Source organism: Callorhinus ursinus, unplaced genomic scaffold (assembly GCF_003265705.2).
Source record: "Callorhinus ursinus isolate GAN/ISIS: 27379988/994484 unplaced genomic scaffold, GSC_fseal_2.0 scaffold6, whole genome shotgun sequence".
Lineage (NCBI taxonomy): Eukaryota > Metazoa > Chordata > Mammalia > Carnivora > Otariidae > Callorhinus > Callorhinus ursinus.
The window spans coordinates 78,646,748-78,663,421 of record NW_027397068.1 but is presented as its reverse complement, the minus strand read 5'-3'; the positions used below and the strand labels follow the sequence as shown (position 1 = coordinate 78,663,421).

Sequence of the window (16,674 nt, the reverse complement as noted above, 5' to 3'; positions counted from 1 at the left end):
AGGTGCACTCTAAGACCAAACCATGAGGCTGGCATCGCTGGAAAACCAGAGATTAGCTCTCACTCTCTCCGTGTCTTCCAATACTCACTCCTTCATCATGAGCCAGGTTTTAATGACTCAGCTGGGAGGATGAACGTTGCAGAGAGGAGTGAAGCTTGTGCCATTAAGGATAGATGATTTTATTGGAGCATTTGAAGTTTTACAGCAATAGCCTTGGGCCGTCTGTCAGGAAAAACATGCAAAGTCTGGGCAGTATTATCTCTCAAATGGCAAAATGTGGGCCAATTAAACACAAATCATAGTGGAGTAAGGTAAACCTCAAACGCACCAGGAAACTGTCTGTGCATGGAATTTGCATGCAGGTGCACAGTTGTGTAAAGGACATGGAGGGAAAACATGAGTGCAGTCTAGCTGAGGTAGAAAGGTCAAAACTACAGAGTCCAGACAATCCTCCAGGAGATGTGGTAGTTCTTCCAAAAAATCCTTGGACTTTCACTTCTGGGGAAAATGGAATAGGCGTACGTTTCCTCACACCTTCACTAAGTACCACTGAACACGTTGGCCTGTACAAATAGACAAGCGTGAGGAGTCACAGAGGGGAGAAAGAAGGCAGTACCACTAGGGACCCCAAGAAAAAATAGGGTGTTGGGTTTCCTGGCTTTGAGGATTTGTGGGTCGGGTTTGCCTCATACTCCAAACTGGGCGCTAAAGTAGCTGACAATGCAAGTGGACACAAAGAACCAAGACGACTCTCCGAGCAGAGGACCAGGAGAGGAGCAGCTCAAGGAAAATGTAAGTAAAGGAGCTGGGACGTGGATGGGATCACTGATTCTGAGAAATCTCCCAGGGAGCTGGAAGCGTCTTACAGTTGAAGGGGAAGGTTCTTACTTCATTTCCAAACTGCATTCTATCTCCCCTGGACTCGAGGTTGGAAGAAACCGACAGCAGGGGACACAGGAAGTCACACTGAGAACCTTCTGGAAGGAATGAGGAGGCTAGAAGTGTGCTCACTGACACTGAGGTCACCCTGGGCTGGAAAGCAGTGGGGGGAGCATGGCCCCCACCCACCACGCCTGCCCCCTGAGTGGGCGGAGCCTGAGCAGGAAGTGGTGGGACCGCCGGGGGAGGCAGGTGGCAGGTGCACAGCGGCCGGCCAGCGTGAGACAGATCCACAGGCAGGGCTCAGAGCCGTGCTGCCGCCGCCACCCTCAGAGACAGGCAGGGGGTCCGGTGGACACGGGCAGAAGGAGGGCGGCCCCCCGCACGATCTTCAAAACTTGACCTTTGAGACTCTTCCTGTCTGTTGAGCAGACTCCCCATGTCCCCCTGCAAATGTGTGTGCTGATGGCACAGCCCCCTGCGGAGGAGGCTCGTCCAGGGCATCTCCGCTCCCCTGCAGGGTGGACCCTGTCAGGAAGGGACAGTGGGAGGTAAGCCACATCCCCGCATCCTCAGCATCCTGAGATGCTGATGTTCCCAGGCAGGTTACCATCTGAAATCACTGTCCGATACAATCTCCCCGAGGGTTAGTTTCCCAGGGGACTCTGCAGGGGGACGATGCATTAGACGAGCTAGCTGAGGGATAAAGGAGGGTTGCTGGCTCGGGCAGGGAGGGATGGGGCCCCTGCGCTCCCTGCTGGACTCTGCCCTCCCCTGGCCCGGCTCCCCTCTCAGTCGGCTCACTCCTCCTACAGCTACATGCTGCTTTCCTGTGTGTCTCTTTTAGGTTCAGTCTGACATCTCGTTTGAGGGTCAGAGGGTAAAGAAATACCTTCTCTCTCTTTCCTCCTGTGAAAAAGACCCTGACCCACATTGTCCAGTGGGGGGGTGACAGGGCAGGCCTAGGTCACATGGGTGCCCCTTATCCCAGGGAACGGGGGGTCGGGTGCACCCCTGGGGGCCCCCCAGAGCCCCTGGAGAGCAGAAGGAAGATTTCCCTTGAGGAAAGCGTGGAGGTACAGTTCTCGGAAGAAGGGGTGCTCGGCAGACACAGGCAGCGTTCGCCTGTGAAAATGGAAGGGTGGGGAGTTGCAGGGAAACTGAGGCCTGGAGTAGTCCCTGAGGCCTCGATGCGCCCTGAGGCCACAGGTGAACACCAGATGTTGGGTAGCATCTGCTGCAGGAGAAAGTTACAGAAGCGTCGGCCTAGGATTCCACCCTTGGTCAGGACCGGATAGGACAGGAAGAACACAGACAAGCAGCGGCTTTCGGCACCAGTCAGGGCTACACAAGAGGTCTGGCCTCCTGGAGCTTCCTGGACCCTCCTATACCTCGGGTGCTCTGCGCCATGTTCACCCACAGCCGCTCCCGGAGGACGGCCCTGGGCTTCGGGAGGAGGAGGAGCCCAGCAGACCCCCAACCCCGGGAGTGTGAGTGTGTGGGGAGCTCAGAGCCGGGCCTTCCTAGCCATTGGCATATTGTGACGGGTGTCTGTCGACCCGGAGCTGCGTGCAGAACAGATCAGTGCCTTAACTGGGGTGAATGGGCATTCCGGAGACCCTCGTAGTCACCCCCGCTTCCCACTTCTGAGCTGGCAAACTGGGAGGAATCTGGCGCTGAGGGTCCTGGGCAGTGGGGCTGGCCGTGGGGCCCCTGGCTCTGGGCACGGCTCTGGTGGCTGGCCCGGCCCCTGGCTCTGCGGCGCTGCCACCTTGCAGAAACACGGAAGGGCTCCGAAGCCTAAACAAGCAGACTGCGCCTGTTAATAAGCAAAGACACCAGAGCTTTCCGAGGGCCGACAGCAAGAGGTCAGCAGGCTAGCTTGTGCGGCGGGAAAGAACACAGGTGTCACAAAGAGGGGGTGCCCCCTTCCTCCTCTCCGGTGCGGCTTCCCAAAATAAAGGACACGATTCATTTACAAGAAATTTAAGTTCTAAAATAAAATTTTCATTAAAAATTTAAGTTCTAAAATATTATTTTCATTAAAAAACTGATTTGGGGTTGGTTTTAGTGAATATTCTATCATCAGGTCTGTACTTCCTACAAAACCTGGACACCTTCAAGGCTGATGGGGACCTTTTTCAGGTTTGTAGAGATGTTTCTGTTTTATTTTGTTTTTCCAAGCATTTTCACATAGGTCTCTGCTGACTGGCCTCTGGGAAGCAGACCCAGGTCCCCAGTGCTCCTGGGCTGGGGCTCCCGGGCCACGCGAGACCGCCGCCTTCAGCCAGTGGCTGGGACCCGACATTCCCACTGGAAGGTTCAGTATCTATCTTGCCTTTAATTTAACCAAACACCTCGTCAGTTTTTCTTTAAAAAAAAAATAAAATCTATATATCCAAACAAAATAAAGGAAATAAATATGCTGGAATCACATTTCAAATTGCTGTATTGGTGTTCTGCAGATTATGTTTTTAATTTCTCATTTTCAAGATCTGGAAACATGCACACATTGGCAGACCGTGTGGTTTGGGATATGCAAGATTTACTGATGTACTTTGTGATGTCAAGGAAGGTCTCTCAGGAGAGAGAGTATTTTTGTTCCTGAGAACCCTGGAGAGAAATAAGTCAAGCAGAGAAAGACGGTTATCATGTGGTTTCACTCATACGTGGAACCTAAGAAACAGCACAGAGGATCACAGGGGAAGGGAGGGAAAACTGAATGGGAAGAAATCAGAGAGGGAGACAAACCACGAGAGACTCTTAACTCTAGAAACCAAACTGAGGGTTGCTGGAGGGGAGGGAGGGGGGGGAGGGGGAACTGGGGGGTGGGCATTAAGGAGGGCACGGGATGTGATGAGCACTGGGTGTTCTATGCAACTGATGAATCACTGAACACTACCTCTGAAACAAATGATGTACTATATGTTGGCTAACAATTCCAATAAGATAAAATAAAACAAAGATTGTATAAATAACAACAAGAAGATCCTTGGAGCACATCCCGCGGAGAAAGTCGCTGGCAAGAGGAGACAGGATTGGGGCGATGGGTCCATGCAGGGGTACAAGTGGCCGAGGGTCAGTGAAGCCCAGGTGCGGGTGAGCGTGTGGAAGGCTGAGGGCTGTTTCAGCAGTGCTGGGGTGTCGCTAGGAGGTAGTGGGCTCTGGGCAGGAAACCCAGCTGCTGGGAGGACAGCATCCAGCAGCAAATCCTGACACTGTGCACATGGTGCCATCAGCAGAAGCCTAGCTGCTAAGGGACAGGGAAGGCACGGAGCCTCTCACTACACATAGGTGACCACCAAGCGAGTGACAGAGCTAAGGACGTTTTTAGCCTCATAGATTCACCACACTTTATCAGAAACTTGTGTAGGAATCCAGACAGTGAGGACATCATACGCCTTTCACACGGAGAGAATACTGTTGAACTGTATTCTCCCATCGAGCGTTGCTGTCGGCAGCGTTGCCCCCCCGAAGACATCTACATCCTAATTCTGGGGCCCGTGAAGATGTCAGCTCACAGCAAAGGGCTGGTAACGGAAGCAGAGTCAGAGAGATGTGACAAATCTGCATCCCTGGCTCTGGAGGTGGAGGAGGGGTGCCTCGGGCCAAGGACAGGCAGGCTGTCGAAGCTGGCGGAAGGAAGGGAGCGGGTTCTCCCCGAGAGCCCCCAGCTGGGATGCAGCCCTGCCAACCCATCTCAGAATTCTGACTTCCGGAACTAGAAGCTGTTGTTGGTAGAGATTTGTTTCAGCAGCAGCAGGAGGTTGAGTGTTGAGTTCTAAATAAGAAAACACAGACTAACAAAACACGGACTAATATGGTTGTTTAGTGGAAGTGAAACAGAAACAGGGTCAGCTCACATAGCATGGGAGGCAGTCAGCTTGGCCCCCCTCAGAATTTCTGTCTCTCGGGTTTAGGATTAACACCTGGGTGGTTGGCAGCCTGCACACCTGTGAGACCATGCACATTGCAGTGGTAGAGGTGTGCATCCCTGCAGTACAGGTGTGTGTCCTGCGGTACAAGTGTGCATCCCCAAGGTACAGGTGTGTGTCTCCGAGGTACAGGTGTGCATCCCCGAGGTACAGGTATGCATCCCCGAGGTACAGGTGTGCGTCCCCGTGGTACAGGTGTGCGTCCCCGAGGTACAGGCGTGCATCCCCGAGGTACAGGTGTGCGTCCCCGAGGTACAGGTGTGCATCCCCGAGATACAGGTGTGGGTCCCTGTGGTATAGGTGTGTGTCCCCGAGGTACAGGTGTGGGTCCCTGCAGTATAGGTGTGTGTCTCCAAGGTATAGGTGTGCATGCACAAGGTACAGGTGTGCATCCCCGCGGTACAGGTGTGCATCCCCAAGGTACAGGTGTGGGTCCCTGCGGTATAGGTGTGTGTCTCCAAGGTATAGGTGTGCATGCACAAGGTAGAGGTGTGCATCCCCGAGGTACAGGTGTGCATCCCCACGGTACACATGTGTGTCCCTGCTGTACAGCATGCGCGGAGCTCAGGGCCACAGACAGGACCGGAGGGAGAGACACATCCCCTTCCCCCACAAAACCTGGCCCGTTGCATTTTGGGAAACATTCTAGTGGATAAAGGGACTGTTTAAGGTAAAGCAGAACAACAAAGTATATTTGGGAAAAGCCGTATACATCCACAACCTAAAGAAGAAATGTCACTTCAGGCTCTGGTGACGGTACCTAGCAGCAGGTGCGCTTCACCCAGATTCTAAGCTCCCTGCACCACTGCTCTCCAGATTCTGTCTTCAAAACCCTGCTGCTCTTGGGACGCCTGGGTGGCCCAGCTGATTAAGCATCTGACTTTGGCTCAGGTCATGATCTCGGGGTGCTGGAATCGAGTCCTGCATCAGGCTCCCTGCTCAGCAGGGAGTCTGCTCCTCACTCTCCCTCTGCCCCTCCCCCTCCTTGTGCACGTGCTCTCTCTCAAATAAATAAATAAATTTTTAAAGACAAAATGAATATAGTAACAATCCTGAGAAGGCATGAAAATTAATTATGGACTAATAAAAAATTAATCCAGGCTGTAGGATAGGCCTAAGGTGTGAGTGTGTAAAATGTAGGGTCATTAATCATTGGGTTTTGTCTTTTGCATGGGGTGTTTGCTCTAAAGAATCAGCAGCACTAAATCTATAAATGAATGTTTAGTTATTTAAGGAAGTCTAATCTAATTAGAATCCATCTTCATATGCTCAAGAAAAAGTAGTTTCAAAGTTAAGTTACATTGAATAAACTGAGCATTAAACAGTGCTAATTTTTGTGACTAGCCTTCCCCGTTCAAAGTGCCCCTGATTTTCAGAGTCAACAAAATAATCAGAGTTATAATGACCTGTCATGTTATGGACCCACTCATTTATGCCAGAATTAATTTCCAAAACCTCCAGGTACTATTGTCACTGTTGGGGGGGGTCAAAGACATAGGAGGCCTGGTATCCACCCCAATTTGCTCTAGGCCCCTGGGAGGGACACAGGGAAGTGGGTGGTGGGAACACATTTGGGGATGATCCTAGGGGGTGAGGGGGCCAGAGGACTGGGGGACCTGCCCCACTGCTGGGAGTGGGGATCATGGAAGTCTTTCTAGAGCAGAGGTGGCCGTGCAGGCCTCGGAAGAACAAGAGAGGTGCCTTGGATGAGACGGGGCTGGTCCTGGGGAAGGGGCCTGTCCCGGTGAAGGGTGCTGGGAAAGGGCGCTGGCAGGTGGGAGGGCAGAGCCAGGTGGGACCAGTGGGGCTGGAGTGTGCTGAAGCTGGGGTGCCATGCTCTGAACCCAGACCCTTCTCCTCTGGAGCACTTGGAGGCACCCGGGGATCCTGCATGGGAGGCGACACCAGGCCACAAAGGAGAGGAATCCGTCACTGGTCTTGTGTCACCCAGCCCCACAGCATTCCTGGGAAAAAAGGTGCCCGAATGTCATTCGCACAGCAGAATGATGTAGGGATCCCCCTTTCCCCCTGGAGGCCTTTGGGTCCTCATCAGGCCCTTCCCCTCAGAACCTGGGCCAAGCGGCCCCCCTTCCCAGCCCTAGACGCTCACGATGGTTGTTCTGGGGGTTCTTCCTGCTGTCATTTTGAACAACTAAGTGTATATGCTGCTTGCAAATGTCCTGCCTGTCGTCAGACTGCACATCCAGCGTGGAGCCTTGAGGAGGCGCGAGGAACTGGACTGGCATACGATCCAGCAGCTCGCAGGTGCACCATGGGATGTGCTGTCCTAAGCATGTCCTGATTGCTACTGCGCCCCACGGCCCCCTGAATCCATCCTGCTCTGATTCCTGACTGCATACACCAGACCACTCAGGAGCTCGGCAGGTGACATGTCGTGAAACCGCCAGCCAGGCCGTCGTCTGGCACCTGAACACCGTTTACTGACAAAATTATACATTAGTTTCTGCTCGCTGTCCATGCACAGAAGCTCCATTCCTTTTATCCGTACCCCAGCATCCTGTTTGCTTTAGTGAAAATTCGCAGGATAAGCCGATTCAACATAAAAAAATTGGCAAGTTCTTTTTTTTTTTTTTTTTTTTTTAGCCAAACCAAAAGCAGCTTTTCCGTAACAGATTAGTTTTACCTGTTAATCTGAAAAGTGACCTGGCCATAGTCATCGGAAAGGAAAAGTCTCCGTCCAGGTCAGCTGCCCGGGGAGTGCCTCTGTTTTCCTTCAGAGCTGAGAGCACGCTGTCCCTGGGTCCCTTTAAACAGCATTACCGACATACTGACGACCTCCATAACGTGGCCACAGTAGACAAATAATTACGGCTACTAAACTAAGATCTTTCATGTCCAGCAAATAAAAACACGAGTACATATCAAAAACACATACATAAACCCACATCTTGCGATAAGATTGTTCAAGAAGGTATTCCTTCCCTGGGTTCGGGGGATTCTCCACGTGAGCATAAAAATCCACTAACTTCCAACGTGCTGCTTATTCTCTGGGAGGCCTACAAAACAACAAAATAAGCAGATAATTGGTCATTGTTTTGACCTTGAGATGAGAAGATCCTGAGTCTCAGGAGGGGACCACGGCCCCGAGACAGATCCACATCATGCTGACCCTGGCCAGGCGCCCCATGGGTCACTTGGAGAGACTAGAGCTCTCTTCCTATCTGACCCGGCAAGGTCATGGGGGTTAGAGGTCATGGAGGGCAATTGGTCAGGCGGGGGCAGGCACAAGGCAAGCTTCATGCAGAGGAAGGGAAGTCGGTGTCTGTTAACCCGGGCGGCCCAACGGGATGGCCCTGCTGAGCCTCCCCCGGGCCTGTCACAGGGTAGAGCTGGTTCTTGTGATGAGCAAAGCGTCCATAGTTCATCCTTTGCTGAGCCCCCCGTCCTCCAACTAGTGTTGCTCTAACCGCTTGTCCTGACCAAGGAAGCCTGGGGTCTGCAGCGTCTCTTCCTTCACAATTTCTGGACAACTTGGGGTGTCCTAAAGTTTTGGTGTTCTCCATCATTTGGGGCCATGAATATACTATTGGGTTTTTTGTGTCTGTTTTAGCAAAAAAAAAAAAAAAAATGGGGTTGGGAAGTCACATGTAACCTTGGGTTTTGAGGGGTGCCCAGCTCCGTCTGTCCGGGAGGACGTTTCCAGGCTGGTACCTGATCTTCACGGCCCCGGATGCAGACCGCCTTTCCCGGTAGCCCGTGCAGTACACAGTCTTGACGGTACCATCGGGGTATTCCCTCCTCTCGAACCCAGCCGTTTGGATCTCCTTCTGCCCATTGCTGAACACAATGGTTCTGTCGCCGTTCCTGGGAGGGGAGAGCAAGCAGGTCAGGTAGCCCGCATGGTGGCCGGCGCTGCCCGCGTGCGACACAGGGCGGGGGGGGCGGGATGGCAGGAGCGCCGGCTCTGGATCCTCATTCCAGACCTCGGTGGATGACGGCAGAGAACGTGCAAAGGCCAGAGCAGGGAAGGCACACAGTGGGTTCAGGGTGTGGACAGAAACGCAGTCCGGCGAGGAGCAGAGCGTGGGAGAACGACGGGGCGGGGGGCCTGCCCATGGGGTCCAGGGCTGGGAACTTTACCCAGAGGGAGAGGGGAGGGACTGCAGGGGAGTGACGGGAACGCAATGTATAATCGTTCAAGTGGCGCAGAGCTCCTGCGGACTGTGCTGTGGGGACAACTGGAAGTCTACCACGATGGCCAGGAGCACCTGTGGGGCCGTGGGCGGCCGGCCGGGTGGGGACGGCCTCACCTCTCTTCCCTGCACACACAGGGCATCAGGAGGTAGCAGGCTCTGGGAGCACCTTCCCGGCGTGTCTCAAATTGTTGTTCCCATATATCCTGCTATCCAGGGCTTCCACCAACAGGAGCTGACGGGACACTCGCTGAAGGCCACAAGTGTTTTTAGGTTGCAACGGGAGCATGACCAAGGTCAGGGGAGAGAACGCAAGTCAGCGCTTAGATTCATGTAGGAACCGGATCAGGGTCATGGACAGAACCTCAGGGTCAGTGACGTTATTTTCTATTATTCCATTTACACAGAAACCTACTCTTTTACAAAAGTTTAATTAATCTAAAGAAATTGTTGCCCGCACACACCTCTCATCATACTGACCTTTCCACCCTGACGACTGTCCCGTCAGGAAACACAGTCTCTTCACATCCGTCACTCAGACGTTTCACTGTCCCGTCCGGAAACACGATTTCCTTTGAACCATCAGGGTGGTATTTTTCTGTGGATTACACATTTTAAAAATGCATCTCCCTAATCTCCCTGCTGCATCTCTCAGCTGCTCACACATATTTCACAGTGACCCACTCCATAAAGCATTGGTATTCAAGACTTGGTTTTGTATCCTGCTCTATCATTTTTTATTTATAGTTGAATATCTTGCTCTAGGCAGACTGATCTTCCATCTCATTAGAACACAAAATTTATATTCTTCCAACTTTGCTCAAATTATCCCCTTAACTAAAATGTTCTTTTCCTTCCATATGCTCTCTGGCTCCTTCAACGTGGAAGGTCATCGTCAATCCCACAGCAGGGGACTTTGGCTTTCTATGTGCCTTTGACCTTCACTTTTACTTTTTCACGGTGACTTGGGGTGTCAGACCAGGTAATGTGGTGAAGACCCAGGCCTCCCTCCACAGTAGCCTCCAGAAACAACACTGACTTTCAACCTTGTGCAAGAGACAGACCCTTAGGGGCTCCTGGCTGGTTCAATGAATAGAGAGCATGCAACTCTTGATCTCAGGGTTGTGACTTTGAGCCCCACGTCAGGTGTGGAGTCTACTTAAAATAAAAAACTTTTAAAAAGAGAACGAGACAGAACCTTTAAAACCACAGGGTTCATTGTGCAATGCTGAGACCCAGCTCTATCCAATGTTATTACAGGATCAAAGGCATGGTTTTATTGCACGCATGTGGTGTAAATCACTGTTTGCATGTGAATGTGAACAAAAGAAAAGATGTTAAACTTAATTGATTAGTTTCTGTTTTCTTTTTTAAAATATTCATGTGCTTCTTTTTGTCTTAACTGTTAGCTGTTGCTGGAAGAGGCAACACAAAATATACATGAGAAAAATAAATGTGAAGATAAATCTTACGACGGAGGGAAAATTCTACCCATTGAAATATTTTTTAGCAAAAAACTGTGAAAGTTTGTTGTTATGTGGTATATTGATGGAACGCCCAGAAGGAACTGGGAGGCTCTCCTTCGGAACAATTCCTGCGAGCACCACTGAGTTCACTGACTCCTGGTGCATACTCTGAGCACAAGTCTGCTGATCTGTATGAATTTTACAAGAACGTGTGTGTGACACACAGTTGCATCTATAAAATGGCAGGAGTGGAACACGAGGCCTTTGACTTTGCTCCCGAAATGTCCATCATCGGTAGCAGGTTTGAGAATGTGGACATGCCTCCCAGGACAATAACAGGACTTGGAGTTTCTAAGGCGAGAGGGTGAAGCGGTGCGTGGGAGACATCCGCATGGACCAGCCAAGACTCAGAGGGCTTCAAGGTTTGGGGACAGCAACAACACACAGGTCTACAAAGTACCTTTCTCTTCCAGATGACCTGACCTAACATTAATAAGTCACCTGACATGGCCTGTGGGAACTAGCAAGTGTAACGTTCCATTGTCAAAACCTGGCTTAAGGTCGCCGAAGCAAGCACTTGCTCTCGTGTCCACCTCTCCGCTTACTTGCCAAGTCAGAGCCCAGAGGACAGGTTGTGAAGGTAAAAAGTCCAACCAGATACACCTGAGCATCGGCTGGAAAGAGCCTGCTTAGGGGCCCTTCGAGCCGTCGATGACGATCTGTTTAATGAGGACCTTGACTCTCGGCACGTGGCAGGTCAGACGCTCTGAAAACACTCCCACTGCCAAGTATGATCCTCGATAAAATAACACTGGAAATCCACTTCAATGAGCTCCCACACTCGTGGCAAAGGCCAGACCTCACAGTGGCCGCCGAGAAGCAGATAGATCCAGAGCGGTCTCGCTGCCGGGTGCTGATGGTGTCCAGACTGCATTCGCCGTGGCTCCGAGGGGAATCAGAGCTCATCCCTGCTTAAAGATGACATGCTCAGAGGTCACGCTGCCCGTGACCAGGATGAGCCAGGAAACATCCACCTCCGGCAAGGTGAGTGCGCCGGGGAAACTGTCCCGTTCTGAGCCCCCGGAGGAATCTGGGGAGTCGGGGGATGCCCCAGCCCCAGAAGCCAACCCAGAGGAGCCCCCGGCAGAAGCAAGCACAAAGCTTTCTGGGTTGACAGACCCAGACGGGGCCCCTGGGCCTGCCGCCCAATGCAAGCTGACAAATGGAGCCACGAAAACGGTGAGGGGGCGAACCCCCGGGGGGGTACCAGCACAGGCCCACCACGAATGCCGGGAGTACTTCATTACTGGAAACACACCATACAGCCAATGCGTGTATTTTAAGAATTGAAGGAAGCAATTTAAAACAAAAAAGAAGTGATATTAGCAAAAAAAAAAGATAAATTTGAAAAAAAAAACAAAATGGAAGTAAAAAATAAAATCTTTAAAATTAAAGGTAAAAAAAATAAATAAAAAAATAAAATTAAATAAAATTAAAGGTAAAAGGTGTATTGAGGAGCATGTAATATTCAGCTGAGGAGAAAAATGATGAACCGGGTGGTAATTGTAAAGAACTTACCCAGGATTCAACAAAGACAAGAAAAACGTAGTGTGAGGAGTGCTGGGGAGTGTAGGGCGCAGGTGGGGCCCCACACCCGTGACTGGAGGGACAGAGAGAGACAATGCAGGAGAGTCACGCTGGTGAGGACGACAGCCAAGGACGTCGCTGAACTCGGACAGGAGCGCCGGGTGAGGTCGAGGGCACCCCGGTACGTTGCGCCGCTAATGGTTTCCAGCGTAAGGATGCCCGCGTGTGTATTGTATGGAACGTGCTTGTACTAGACCATCTTTCACTGTTTCCCTGAAATTCACATTTTTCCAGGCCTCTGCTGCGCCGGGCGCCCTACCTTTCCGAAGACATGAGTCATTCAACCTGAGGGGCACACAGTCCCCAACACGGCAGATGCAGTCCCATCTGCAACCACCCCTATCGTAACGGACCTGGAGACACAACACTTCCTAAAAGCAGCAAGAAAGAAAACAATTCACCTTCAAAGGAAGAAATTAGGTGGATGTCAGAGCTTCCAACAGATGCGACAGGGGGCAGCATTGAATCCTCCACAGGCTGAGAAAAATTGCGTGTTATCCTTTTGCTTGAAATTCTCCAGTGATTGCTCTCGGCATAAAGAGTCCAGGTCCTACACACTCCGGCTCCTCACACTTTGACCTCACCTGCTCTGCATGGCTCTAACCCCTCCCCAGCCACGCTGGCCTCCGTGATTTTCCTCAGACATTTCAGTTGCTCTGCTCTCTCTAGAATGCTCCTCCCCTGGGAGGCACGTAGCTCCCTCTCAGTTCATCCTGCCTCTCCTTAAGTATCACCTCCTCAGGGAGGGCCTCCCAGATCAGCCTATAGGTAGAGTACAGGAAATAACAGCCAGGTGTCAAATAACAACACCCCATTCTCCACTGTCTACCTTCTCACTTTTCTCTATAGCTTTTAATATGGGTTGATTTTTATTTTACTTATTTTTATCTCTTTGTTGTCTCTCTCCCTCCAATAAAACTTAACGAGATGGGGACATCTTACAGTTTTGTTCACTGTCGTGCATCCAGCCCAAAAACAGCGCTGGCCCAGGGTAGGCACATAATGAAGGTCTACTGAACAAATGGTGTGGAATTGTACATCACGATAAAAGATCATTCGTGAGCAAAGGTGAAATCAAGGGCAGTTTTCAGATGAAGCGAAACAAGTCAGTTGCCCCATCTGAAGAACACACTTGAAGGAAGCTGTACCAAAACGTGCACGAACGAAGAGTGAGCCAACAAATCTACGTAAATGTGAACAAATCTAAAGTAAACCTCTACTGTATAAACAGTGATAATCATGACGAATTTTGAGGATAAAAAAAAAACAACAACAACAAGGAGAATTAAAATACTGTCGGGAGCTTGCAGGAGGGCATGAGAGGCAAGGCTTCTCCAGGAGGACAGCAAGCCTACCGACAAGTCCCTCACTTGTGAAGTAAACCCTCTGGTTAAATAAAATTATCTTCAGATTGTGTGCTTCTCATTTGTATGTTGCCAATAAGAACACACCTTAACACACAGACTTTAAAATAGCCAAAGAAAAAGAATGGGGAAAGACAGACCCGGTAAGCGCTAACTACCAGATGGCCCCGCGTGGGACTGCCATGTCACCAGATCTAAGTGTGGGCGTCACTGCCCAACGATCAAGACAGAGAAACATTACAAACAGATTGTGATAAATCCATAGTCAACATGACAGATTTTCACCGCACTCTCATTATTTAATAGCTCGTGCTGATTTTAACATTAGTAAGAGCACAAAACATTTAAAAACGCATTTTTGGGGTTTTATTTAAATTCCAGGTAGTTAATACACAGTGTTATATTAGTTTCAGGTGTACAATATAGTGATTCATTACTTCCATAAATCACCCGGTACTCATCACAAGTGCCCTCCTTCCTCCCCATCACCTGTTTCCCCATCCCCAGCCACCTGCCCTCTGGTAACATCAGTGCATTCTCTGTAGTTAAGAGTTTGTTTCTTGGTTTGTCTCTTTTATTTTCCTTTTCTCATTTGTTTTGTTTATTAAATTTCACGAGTGAAATCATATGGTATCTGTCTTACTCTGACTTATTTCACTTAGCATAATACCTTCTATATCCATCCATGTCATTGAAAATGGCAAGATCTCATTCTCTTTTATGGCTGAGTAATAGTCCACTGTGTATATATATCTCATCTTCTATATGCATTCATCAGTCTGTGGACACTTAGGCTGCTTCCATAATTTGGCTATTGTAAATAATGCTGCTATAAACATAAGGGTGACTGTATCCCTTTGAATTAATGTTTTCATATTTTTTGGGTAAATACCTAGTAGTGCAATTGCTGGGTCATAGGATAGCTCTATTTTTAACATGTTGAGGAACCTCCATACTGTTTTCCAGAGTGGTTGCACCAGCTTGCATTCCCACCAACAGTGTAGGAGGGTTCCCCTTTCTCCGCATCCCCGCCAACACCTGTCGTTTCTTGTGTTTTTTACTTTAGCCATTTTGACAGGTGTGAGGAGGTAGCTCATAGTGGTTTTGATTTCATTTCCCTGATGATGAGTGATGTTGAGCATCTTTTCTTGTGTCTGTTGACCATTTGTATGTCTTCTTTGGAAAAATGTTCATGTCCTCTGCCCATTTTTTAACTGGATTATTTGTTTTTTGAACGTTGAGTTTTATAAGTTCTTTATATATTTTGGATACTAACCCTTTATCAGATATATCATTTGCAAATATCTTCTCCCATTCTGTAGGTTGCCTTTTAGTTTTGTTGATTGTTTCCTTCACTGTGCAGAAGCTTATTTTGATATAGTACCAGTAGTTTATTTTTGCTTTTGTTTCCCTTGCCTCAGGAGACATATCTAATAAGAAATCGCTACAGCCAATGTCAAAGAGTCTACTTCTTGTGTTCTCCTCTAGGACTTTGATGGCTTCCTGTCTCACATTTAGGTCTTTCATCTATTTTGAATTTACTTTTGTGTATGGTGTAAGGAAATGGTCCAGTTTCATTCTTCTGCATGTGAATGTCCACTTCTCCGAACAGCATTTGTTAAAGACACTGTCTTTTCCCATTGGATGTTCTTCTTAGCTTTGTTGAAGATTGATTGACCATATAATTGTAGGTTCATTTCTGGGTTTTCTATTCTTGAAAACATACTCTTAAAAATCTTAATCTAAAGGCATTTATAGATTTATACACATGCTATCAAGCACATATTGGGCATTTGGGGGAGAATGACTATATTCTAGGCCATAAAGGAAGACAAAAGATATCAAAGAAAAGGTAATAATGTAAGCTATGGTTTGACACAACTTAGATAAATTAATACGAATAGCAAAAGGAAAACTAAAACACCATACATTTGGAAATTACTTCAAAACACTTTCAAACATAACTTATGAGCAAAAAAGAAAATCAAACTATAGTAAAAAATAAGAGAAACTTAGAACTGCATTAGAAAAATAAGTGCTAACAAAATTTGAGGCATATGATCAAAAAGGTTCTGAGAGGGAATATATAGCCTGGAATGTTCATATTAGGGAACAAAAACTAAAAATTAATGAGCACTTATATCTGCCTTAAGAATCTTTTTTAAGGTATTTACTTTAAAAGAGAGAGAGAGAGAGCACCAGAGGGAGGGGCAGAGGGAGAGGGAGAGGGAGAGAGAATCTCAAGCAGACTCCATACTGAGCTCAGAGCCCTATGCGGGGCTTGAGCTCACGACCCTGAGATCAAGACCTGAGCCAAAACCGAGAGTCGGTCACTTAATCCACCACGCCACCCAGGCACCCCTTTACCTTAAGAATTTAAAAAGGAAATAAAGTCAAACATAAAACATGATAAATACAAAGCTTTACTTTGTGAAAGAGAAAAAAGAAAGCTATAGTACAACGCATCAACAAAGCCAGAAATCAGTAATTCGAAATAAATAATAACCACAAAGACCTCTGTAAAATTGGTCAAGGAAGAGGTATTAAGAAGGAGAGAGGGGCTACAGCCACAGATGAAACAGAGACCTAGGAGCATGTGCATGACACTCTGGAGGAGGCGTTAGGTTATGCCTGACTTCTGGGATCCTGAGGGACAGCCATTTCACCCCAGGCTCCGGAGCCAGACCACGAAGGAAGCCAATACGTGAGTGCGGACAGATCTTGAGCTTGCTGCTCTCAGCTTCCTCATCTCTAAGATGAGCACAGTGAGGGCACCTATTGCACTGGATTCTTTGAAGGTTACGTGTGCAGATGGAGAGCACCTGGAAGAACACCGGCCACACAATGAGCACCAGTAACTCAGAGCTATTCTTATGATTCTTACTATTAAATCACTAGGGATATAGCTTTCATTAGCTAGAAACTTCGAGGGACCGCTCTCACTCCCTAACACTAGACCTCAGAGGTCTATGAGGCACAGTGGAAAATGTACCAAAGATCCAGGGACCACCTCCCTAAATAAACAAAAGGAGAAATGAGCAGATGATGGAGAGCCTGGAGAGGCAGGGGAGGGTGGCGATGGGCCAGGTGGAAGCCCTGAGTTCTGTAGGTGGGAATGCTCAAGGAGACAGAGAAGTCGATATAGAAGGACATGGGCCAGGAGTTCCAGAAGAAGAAATGAGAATTCAGAAGAATGGCAATATCGTCAAAGGTCATGGCTATGAACCTT

General features: G+C 48.9%; 1 protein-coding gene across 1 annotated transcript in view; it reads right to left on the bottom strand.

Annotated features, from left to right (window-relative positions):
* Positions 1-7,357: 7,357 nt before the first annotated feature.
* LOC112819565 (putative T-complex protein 10A homolog) overlaps positions 7,358-16,674 on the bottom strand; it is a 29,248-nt gene continuing 19,931 nt past the window's right edge. Inside the window, exons 10-12 of the mRNA XM_073893517.1 lie at positions 9,449-9,566; positions 8,487-8,639; positions 7,358-7,831 (exon numbers count right to left, since the gene is read on the bottom strand). Of these exons, the coding sequence (XP_073749618.1) occupies positions 7,816-7,831; positions 8,487-8,639; positions 9,449-9,566 (287 nt within the window). The 3' untranslated portion in view covers positions 7,358-7,815. The remainder of the gene's footprint in view (positions 7,832-8,486; positions 8,640-9,448; positions 9,567-16,674) is intronic.